The sequence below is a fragment of the Erythrolamprus reginae genome, chromosome 4 (assembly GCF_031021105.1).
Source record: "Erythrolamprus reginae isolate rEryReg1 chromosome 4, rEryReg1.hap1, whole genome shotgun sequence".
NCBI classification, from domain to species: Eukaryota; Metazoa; Chordata; class Lepidosauria; order Squamata; family Dipsadidae; genus Erythrolamprus; species Erythrolamprus reginae.
In genome coordinates, this window is record NC_091953.1 from 99228601 (window position 1) to 99239331 (window position 10731).

Consider the following 10731-nt stretch of genomic DNA (forward strand, 5'->3'; position numbering starts at 1 on the left):
AATGTTCTATAGCCAGGGAAGGGCTGCCTATCACCGGTCCTAATGGTACACACCTGGGGGCCGGTGGGTGGGCAGCAAGTGGGTGCATGCACATCGATGCAAGATTCAGCTTCTGCGCATGCACCTGAAGCCAAATCTCGCGTGAGGATGCATACGTGAATGAGATTTTGGTGATTTTTACTGATATTTTTGCTTTAACGCATGCACAGAAGCAAAAAAAAAAAAAAGGTGAAAATCACCAAAATCTTGCTCAAGCAAGCATCTTCACATGAGATTTGGCTTCAGGCGCATGCGCAGAAACCAAATCTTGTGCGGGGGTGCACGTGTGCTCGCACGGGACATGTAGCTGTGCGTTGCATCCCCAATTTTATTACCACTCTATAGCATGGCCTGCACCAGGAGCAGTCCAACACTATCTATGGGAAACATTGTTTCATCTTACGAACTTTTCTACTTACGAACCTCATGACGGAACGAATTAAGTTAGTAAGACAAGGTAACACTGTATTTGATGTCAGGTGAGTATATTAGGTCTTGAGATATTTCTAGGTCTTGAACCTAGAAATTTGAAGGTCTCTATTGTTTATATTGTGTATTGTAAGAGATGGTAGAATAGAAGGGTTTCTCCTAAAGTCTATGACCATTTCTACAGTTTTGAGTGTGTTCAGTTCCAGATTTTTCTGGTGACATGACAATATATATATACAAACAGTAGGGTGCAACACTGCTATTTTAACTTATTCTATGAGTTGCATCCAAATACAATGGTTACTAAGAGAAATAAAAGCCTTTTTGTCTTATATAAAAAGCCTATGTTTTTGAATAAATAATAAATTAGTAAACAATGAATCTACTCTAGCAAGAAAGATTTCTTATTATGGATTTCTTATTACAGATATATATAAAATCTCAGACAGTTTATTTTTAAAAAGAGAGCTTTTTCATTTGTGGTGGTTATATAAAAAAGCTATAACCTTTTGATATAAAATATTTGGGGAAATTAGTTACATCAAAAAACAATGGATTGAAATGATAGGCTTGCTGTATTCGTTTACAGAAGTTGAACTTAAAAACAAAGAATATTTCAATTTTATTCATACTTCAATAAAATTTTGTTTCCAAGTAGAATTTTTGAGCTACATTTTTGAACTTTATGGGTTTTTTCCTCAATTAAAAATAAAATAAAATGAAGAGGATAAGATTTGGAGACTTTTATACCCTCTAACTTCTTGTCTTGTATGGTTAGGGAAGGGCAGAAGAATATAGGAAAATAAAACTTCTATAAAATGTTGTACTGTATACTGATACCAATTACCATAACTGCTATATCCTTTGTATATTATCTTGTACACTCTGTCTGCGCAGTCACTAGAAGTTAACACTGACTTAAAGGTATGACATATTGATTGATTATCTGACTGACTGATTTAATTACTTATTTCAGAGATTTCTGCGCTCCAAAATGACACTAAGTGACATTAGTATTATGCCAGGATTGAAAGGAATGGAGAAAATGATTTGAATAGTTATTTATTTTATTTTATTAGTCAAACATATAGGATAGTAGTTTGTATAAACATAACATAAGTAAAAAGTAATGATAAAAAAAGGACAATAGGACAGTAGGACAGGAATAGTAGGCACAATGATGTGCTTATGCATGCCCCTTACAGACCTCTTAGAAACGGGGAGAGGTCAATTGTAGATAGTCTAAGATTAAAGTTTTTGGGGTTGGGGAAAAAACAGAGTCAGGTAGTACATTCCAGGCATTGATCACTTTATTGCTGAAGTGGTATTTTCTGCAATCTATTACGTGCTCGTGTATTGCTGCAGTTAAAGGTGAAGAAATCATTTTGGTATATGATTTTATGAACTACAGTTAGATCACATAGATACTTAGTTTAAGATGTAGCAGTTAACTAAGTATCAGTTAGATACTTAGTTTAAGGTGTAGTCTGCAAACTGAGACACTATTCAATATTCATTAGTGTCTTGGGTTTCCTGTAAAGAATTTTAGCTCTAACATACAGCATTGTTACCTGTATTAGCTTTCTAACAACCCAGTAGACTAACCTAACATAGTGTTAATACTATATTATTTAGGAAACTTTAGTAAGCGTCAAATTTTGAGGCAGGATTTTTTTTCCAAACAAGAGCCCAAGATGGTGACAATGAGTAGCTTTGCTCTCCTTTTTAATCTCTATTTTTACTCTTTTAAACATATTCTTTCTACTTTAAATCAGTATTTAAATTAAATTTACAAAGTTTTAATTCCATCACTTGAGAGCTTCACTTTTTACTCCAGCTATTTTACTCCAGCAAGTAAAGCATTTAGTGTCCAATTTGGCCTAATATTTGAATTCTGCTGTTTCAATTGCCAGAATTAACCCATCCCAACCAAACTTAAATTGACTTTCCAAATTTCTGTAATAATTGATCTAAGATTAATATCCACAAATTAATGTTAAGTCATAAAAATGACAGAGAATGTTTATGTAATAAGTAGTGTTGGGTGAACCGAACTTCGAGTTCGTGCCGAACTTTGCAGTATTCGGGATGCCGAACCCGAACTTTTTAAAATGTTCGGGTAAAGTTCGGGTTCAGGGTTCGCTCGAACTGGGCCAAACTGGGAGCAACCCATCACTACCTTAGCTAATAACTCAGGTATATGAAATGTAAATTTCTATTAAAAAATTATTCCTATAAATGTTCTGGTTAACAGCGAGTTTGTTTTTCTCTTTTCTTCTAGTTTCAGATGAAAAGGTCTATGATGCATATGTGTTATATCCTCACAATATATCAAGCTATGTATATTTGACAGAAAACTTTGTCTTCAAATTATTACCTGAAATCCTAGAAAAACAATGTGGCTACAAGCTCTTTATTCTTGGAAGGGATGATGTGCCAGGGCAAGGTATTTATCTTTAATATCTGCACTTAAAATTTTAAAATTGTTCCTTAAAGTAAATGTTTTGAAATGTTGATCTGGTGATAAAGTTTATATACTACTTTGAGAATAAACACAGTTGTGTCCCTTGAGGAATATATGGATAAGGATAAAAGAATTCCAGTTCACAGTTAGAACTTCATATACATTCAAGGATTAGGGCATAATTATTGGTGGAAATGACTTATAGAAATGGATAAATTCTCAATCTATATTTGGCAGAATAGAATTGACTTTAACGAGACTGCCCAGGGTCAGTGTAGCTTACAAACTACCTTAGGAGCTGTGGTCTTCCTGCCTTTGACTTAAAAATACCTGGACAATAAAAAGTTAAATTGTTGCACAAAGAATTTTTCCTATAAAAATTCAAACTGACACAATTATTGTCAGCAATGCTGGTATTCTGAGATGAGTTACTACAGATACAATTTGCAATGTAAAAATATTTAACTCCCAAAATATCTTAGGAAGGTATTTTCCTGTACAAGTTTTGAGCAGGTAGATATAATAATAATAAAATATGGAAGATATAAACATACATGCAGCATATTAGGGACTGATGATATTATATATATATTATTTGAGTGTAACTGTATGGCATAGAGAGATCATAATGTTGAACCTTATAAGACAAAAAGAAAGTTAAATGTGATGCATAACTAGCTAATAATGGATTAGTCATTTGTCTGTGTAACTAGACTAGACAACAGGGGCAATGAAGTTTTGCAGAAGCAATTGCAAGCCATTTCTCTGTTGTATCCAAGAAAACTAGGGAGAAGTTTCCATAAAGTCATTAGGAATTGAGATGATTCAATTTAATTCAGTTCACTTCTTTAGATACAAGAAACACTATCCATAATATCTAAAATTAAGCAATTTTTATAATCAGTACCTGATTAAAATGAATGCCTTACCTGGCCCATATTGATTCAGGTTTTTCTTTTATTCACAGCTGTCATTACTCTTGTGGATAAAATGATCAAGTTAAGCAGAAGAGTGATAATTATTTTAATGCCAGATCTATATTGTGGTGGTGTGCAGAGTTTGTTATCTGAACAGGAACTTGCAATCTACAGTGCTCTTATCCAGGAGGAAACCAAAGTTATACTGATTGAGCTAGACAAAATAAAAGATTTCAATAGTATGCCAGAATCCCTCCGATATCTTAAGCAAAAGCATGGTGTACTCACATGGAGGGGAACTTTTACAGAAACCACTGGAATAGCAACTACAAGATTTTGGAAGAATGTGAGATACCAGATGCCAGCCAGCCCAAGCCCACATTCCTCAGACTTGTATTTTTTGCCAATAACTTTTCACACTTCTCAGATATCAGATGGATGACGTCAAAGCCACACCTGAAGTGTTTGCTTGAAATCTATTCCAGTGGATCCTTATAGATAAACAAACATTTGCACCTGTTAGAGATTGTTCCAAGTCTCGGATCAACAGAATCACAATTCAGAACAGTATTTTCTGAAAGATTATTCATCCATAGGCTGTGAGGTGCATGAGCTACTTGGGCACGTGGCAAAATAATGTGAATGCTTGACAAGGAAGAAGTTGAAATTGTTTTTTGCATACTATTGTTTTACATGCAAAATAAGTGAGTATATAAGGAACTATTTGTTCTATTAGAAAACTTTATATGAAAAAGAGTTTTAATGTAAACCCCAAGGGTTTGAGCAAAATGATAAAATACTAATCTAGCACTGATGTTAATTATAGCTATTAGCAAGGATTTAATCCTTGTAAATCAAGTATTTTAAGGGTGAGCTCTAGTCCTTCCTTTAACTGGTATCCTTACTAGAATTTCCATTAAAAAAAACAGCCTATATGTTGATGAGGTCTATACAATACACCTTTGCTTGTACTGCCTTAAACGGAAGATTCAGGATAGTTGTGAAAAATATTTCAGCATGAACTTACTCTCTCTATAGAGTAATTGTATATTCCAAATACACTACATATGGAATCTCGTACAATCCATATACTATGAGTATTACTATAGTATCTCCCAGGGAGAAAAATAGAAATGACATATTTAAATAAATTGCCATACCAGGAAGCAAGGGTAAAGTGTTCTTTTTAATTTTAGTTTGACTTTTTTAGTTCAACTCTTTTGCTATTAAATGAATTATTTTGAATTGTCCATAATTCAGAAACAATTGTTATATTTCAAATCACAAAAAATATGCAATACAAGCATTTCACTATTTTCAGAGATTGCCTTTTATAGTAGGGGGGGGGGCAGATTTAATAATTTGAACAATTATATAGCTATTTTTATATAATTTGGGTATATTTGTATAAATTATTCCTGTACTTGTCATATCCAATTTTCAGACACTACCTGGATAAATTCTTGCAGTTTTCTTGCAAGGCTTTTGATGTAGTTTGCCATTGTCTCAGATTGAGAGAAAGTGACTGGCCCAAGGTTTGTTTGATTAGCTTTGTGCTTAAGATGGGGCTAAAACTCACAATCCCCTGATTTCTAGCCTAGTGTCTTAACAGATATACAACACTGGCTCACATACTATTTTAAATCATAAAAATGATAAAAGCCTTTCCCTTTCCTTTGTCAACTACTACAGGGTTTAATTATTCTTGCCTGCTTAATTTTTTATAATTTTTAACTTTAACATTTTAATATTTATATACTGTTTTATGTTTTGATATGTTATTGTACGTTGCTAGAGTCTCTCCTTGCGAGAGATAAATCGTTCAGAAATGTGAAATATAAATCAAAGCAAATGAACAAACAAATAAACCTTATAAGCCACAAAATAAAGTTATTCCTATGAAATCTTTGTGTCTTCGTTGTGTAATGTGCTACAATACTTACCTGAGATCTGAGAAAGGAACCTGAAGAATGAAATCAAATGGGAAAGATTTGACATAATTAAAACCACTGTATTAAAGGGTTTTGAAAATCTGAATGGGAAAATACAGTACTGGCATATGAAATGTTCATTAATAGTATTTTATGTACCCATCTGAAAAGACCTACAAGATTTTGGATATAGCAGACCTGTCAACTGCAACCTTTGTCATGATTAATGCTCATCACAATATCTTAGTTAAATAAAAGCTACTGCATGCTTTATGTGAACTTGATTCTGAAAATTCTTTGGTTGTAAAGAATATGGTGGAGATAGGACAGTTTTTCCTGTGATATTGTTAAAGCTGTCGGGTTGTCTTAGAAAATAAATAGAATGATCTGGTATAATCATTTTCAGCTTTTCCTTAGTAAATCACTTTGTCCAAAACCCTGAATTCTAACACTTAAACCATTTAGCCTTACATGCTTCACATGTTTTACAGCCCTCTCTAAGTGGTGGTTAGAATGCAGTATTGCAAGCTAACTTTGCTGACTGCCAGCTGTTCGATCCTGACCAGCTCAATTCCTTCCGAGGTCAGTAAAATGAGGTCCCAGATTGTTGGGGGCAATATGTTGACTGTGTAAACCATTTAAAGAGGGCTGTAAAGCACTGTGAAGTGGTTTATAAGTCTAAGTGCTATTGCTATATTGCAATATTTGGGGAACTGTTTATAATGATTATACCTTAAGGTGAAAATATCAGAAAAATGCCGAACTGAAACCAATCAAAACTTTTATTGAAGCTAATCAGGAACTATAAGATTCACAGGCATGATGCTGGACATTATAGCACCCTCTAGCTAATCTTGGCAGATTTCCGAAAGCTAAACAGGCTCAATTTGATAATCTTAAAAACATTTTGATGAAAGGTAGTCAAAAACTGCTTGCATTAATGTATCTACCGATAAAATTGAATAATTTAATTGTTAATAGTTTAATAAAAGTTAATTTTAATTATTCAAATCAAATTAATCTTTGCAAATGCAACTGAAAACAGAGATTATGTACACAGTGCATTTGGAAAATTAATTTTTGTAAAACAGCTCATGTCTTTTGGAAGATTCAGACATCTTAAACATCAAGCTAGCATTGTGAAAACGGCCAGGACAATGCTTAAAAGGGTGTTTGATTAAAATATTGTCTACAAAACAGACAAATTCCAAGCATATTTCCCATCAATTACCAAGCACTGGGGATACTGTCTACAATAACAATTACAGTAATGTGTCCCAGGAAGGCATTTTAGAATCTTGGGAGCATCACAATATGCCATTAATTAGTATTCTATTCTATTCTATTCTAATTAGTTTTTAGGCACTACCTAGGCTTCTATTCTAAAACTGATTGGCATCCTCCATTTTATTAGGACATACATGCTTAGACCCAAAGCAACAGAATGGCAACTACAGTATCTGGACATAATGTTGATTCAGTCACTCTTACAGGGTTCTAGAAACTCTTCAGTAGCCTTACTGAGGGCTTTATTTTCCAGCCGGCCAAAGCATGAACAAAGTGTGTTGCGTATTAAGTATTTGAATTTAAGCAAGTTGTTGCCACCAAGATCTGCTTTGCAGAGGGAGAGAATAAAGAGCACTGATTGGTTTAGCCAGCCGGCAGACCTCTATTTAAAGAGAACTTGCCAGGCTGGCCTTTCACTGGATTCACGTTATTTCTAATAGAGCTGTTAGTCACAAGTCAGCCTCATGCCTCTTCCGTACGAAAACTCAACAAAATGGATCCAAGTGGATTGCTCCCCATGATCTGACAGTGCAAATGGGGAAGACATTTTGGTTTTTAGTTTATTGTCACTGCACCTCGTACAAGGAAATTAAATCTTCAGTGCACATTATATAGTACATAAAAAAAATAATACATCCTTCATATTCTATACAATTTAATTGAAAACCCCTGATATTGCATTAATATTGCATTATAAAGTCTGCGGAGAGGGGCAGCATACAAATCTAATTATTATTATTAATAATAATAATAATAATAATAATAATAATAATAATGTGCAATTCAAGATAGTAGAATTGAATATAGTTACTACTCTGGGATAGAAGCTGTTTTCAGCCTATTTGTCCTTGTTTTTTATTGTCCTGTACCATCTGCCAGGTGGTAATAGTTCAAAAAATCAAGGATGGGATAGATCTTTAAGTATGTTAAGGCAGCAGGAGCTATGAAGCTCTTCCAAAGAGGCCAACCAATAATCCTCTGGGCAATGACAACAACCCTCTGGAATTTTGTCCTATCTGCCACTGTGCAATTGGCAAACAATACACAAATGCAGTAAGTTAAAATACTTTCTATGGTGCAACAATAGGAGGTCACAAGCAGTTTTGCATTCAGTTGTTTTCTGAGAAATTTCAGATAGTATAATTTCTGATAATCTTTTGACCAGTGCTGCCATGTGGGTGCCCCAAGTCAGGTGCTCTTTTATGACACCACCTAGACACTTAAAACAAGCCACTTGCTCCACATTGACAACCAAGGGCTGGAAGTCTGATGTCTTCCTTCTATAATCCAATATAAGCTCCTTGGTCTTATTGATATTAAGGACCAAGTTATTGGTGTTAAGGATCTCATCATGATAGACAGTCTCATCTCCCCCCCCCCCATGAGCCCCACTACTTGAATTGAGGATCCAATTCAATTCAATTCAATTTACTAGATTTGTATGCCGCCCTTCTCCGAAGACTCGGGGTGGCTCACAACAATGGTAAAAACAATATTATAGTGGCACAAATCTAATATTAAAAAATAACTAAAACCCTATCATATTAAAACCAAGACAACACATACATACCAAACATAAATTATAAGGAGCCTGGGGGAAAGATGTCTCAAATCCCCCATGCCTGGCGGTATAGGTGGGTCTTGAGTAGTTTACGGAAGACGAGGGTGGGAGCAGTTCTAATCTCCGGGGGGAGTTGGTTCCAGAGGGCCGGGGCCGCCACAGAGAAGGCTCTTTCTCTGGGGCCTGCCAGACAACATTGTTTAGTCGATGGGACCCGGAGAAGGCCAACTCTGTGGGATTCGTGCGGTAGCAGGCAGTTCCGGAGGTACTCGTACATAAGTGCACTAGTGTGCCTTTCGTCCCCTGTCCAATTGTCTTTCCTTTCTTTCACCTGTCATATATATTCTCTTCCTTTCATATATCCTCTCTGCTAAATTCACTTTTACCCTCATATATATTACCACATGTCTATTTTTCTTCCTATGTATTTGTGTATTGGACAAATGAATAAATAAAATAAATAAAATAAATAAATGCCATGTAGGGTGGTGGCTTGTTGCTGGTACACCCGAGAGCTCCATTCCAGTAGAGGCTGCCAGAATGCACAATTTGCACACAACTGCTCCAGTGCCGTCTTTGCCAGTCCGGTGGGCAGCACCATCTTTTTTATTTTGGGGCCTTTTTTGCTTCTGTGCATGTGCAAAAGCAAAATCTCGCATGGGGATGCACGTGTGAGAGATTCCGGTCATTTTTGTCAAAAGTTTGCTGAAATCACACATATGTTAGCGTCCCCTCATGAGATTTCGGTGCATTTTTGCTTCCTGCACTTGTGCAGAAGCAAAATTGTATGAGGTAACATGCGTACAGCGCACATTGGCAACCACCTGAATGACGATGTGCCCACAGCGCACTGGTATGCAGGTAAGTGGAACCCGTCACAGGGGATCCAACAGGAAACTTCAGAGTGCAACATAATTGTGAACTTCCAGCTATGCTCCACTTTCTTTATCAAGGGATGTGCAGAATAGCTAGCATGGGACGAAATGGCTTACAATATTTAGGAATTTGTAATCAGTTTCTGGTCACAATTTAAAGTGTTGGTTATGACCTACAAATCCCTTCATGGCATCGGGCCAGAATATCTCCGGGACCGCCTTCTGCCGCATGAATCCCAGTGACCAGTTAGCTCTCACAAAGTTGGCCTTCTCCGGGTCCTGTCAACTAAACAATGTCATTTGGCGGGACCCAGGAGGAAGAGCCTTCTCTGTGGCGGCCCCGACCCTTTGGAACCAACTCCCCCCAGATATCAGAGTTGCCCCCACCCTCCTTGCCTTTCGTAAGCTCCTTAAAACCTACCTCTGTTGTCAGGCATGGGGAAATTGAGACTTTCCCTTCCCCCTAGGCTTATAAAATTTATGCATGGTATGTCTGTATGTATGATTAGTTTCTTAAATTGGGGTTTTTAAATTAACTTAAATATTAGATTTGTCTATATTGTCTTATTATTGTTGTTAGCCGCCCCGAGTCTACAGAGAGGGGCGGCATACAAATCTGATAAAGAAATAAATAAATATTTATATGCAACATTTAAGCAAAATAGTCCGAGAGAGCTCCTTATCGACAGTGGTACTTTCCTCTAAATTCTGTCTTGGGTTAAGTCAGTGTTTCTGAAATAGTGGGGCAGCCCCCCCTTGGAGGGGCGCAGAGCGATGTTGGGGGGGGCGCATGATCCTGGTGAATGTGCTGTTTTTGGTGCATGGAGTAGGGTTTTTTTTGCACCGGACAATAGCACACAGCACAGAGTAGGAGATATGAAGAGCATATAATAAACCTTAAAAGACCCCATGGGAAAATATTTAACAGGGATGAAAAGAAAGAAGGAGAGAGATGCAGATAATGAGACAAAGGTAAGACTCCTGAAAGCTAAGATGAGGAAATATGAGGAAGCGTATGTAGCACTTGGCTTCACTGTGACTACAGTGGGAGAGGAGGAAAGACCAGGATTTATTTATTTATTGTATTTATTTATTTATTGTATTTATATGCCGCTCACTCCAAAAGGACTCTCAATCGGAATAAATCCAACAACAATAAAAACAGTTAAAAATCTAATAATAAAAATCAATAACAATAATATAAAAAACATACATACTTACAATCAGC

General features: G+C 36.0%; 2 protein-coding genes across 3 annotated transcripts in view; both read left to right on the plus strand.

Moving 5' to 3' along the window:
• Nucleotides 1-5753, plus strand: part of LOC139166870 (interleukin-1 receptor type 1-like) — a 33585-nt gene extending 27832 nt beyond the window's left edge. For both annotated transcript variants that reach the window (XM_070751041.1, XM_070751042.1), the window contains exons 10-11: nt 2750-2914; nt 3900-5753. In XM_070751041.1, the coding sequence (XP_070607142.1) occupies nt 2750-2914; nt 3900-4291 (557 nt within the window). In that variant the 3' untranslated portion in view covers nt 4292-5753. The remainder of the gene's footprint in view (nt 1-2749; nt 2915-3899) is intronic.
• The window catches only part of LOC139166873 (complement factor H-like), a 1233958-nt gene that overhangs the window by 627293 nt on the left and 595934 nt on the right, over nt 1-10731 (plus strand). The window lies entirely within an intron of this gene.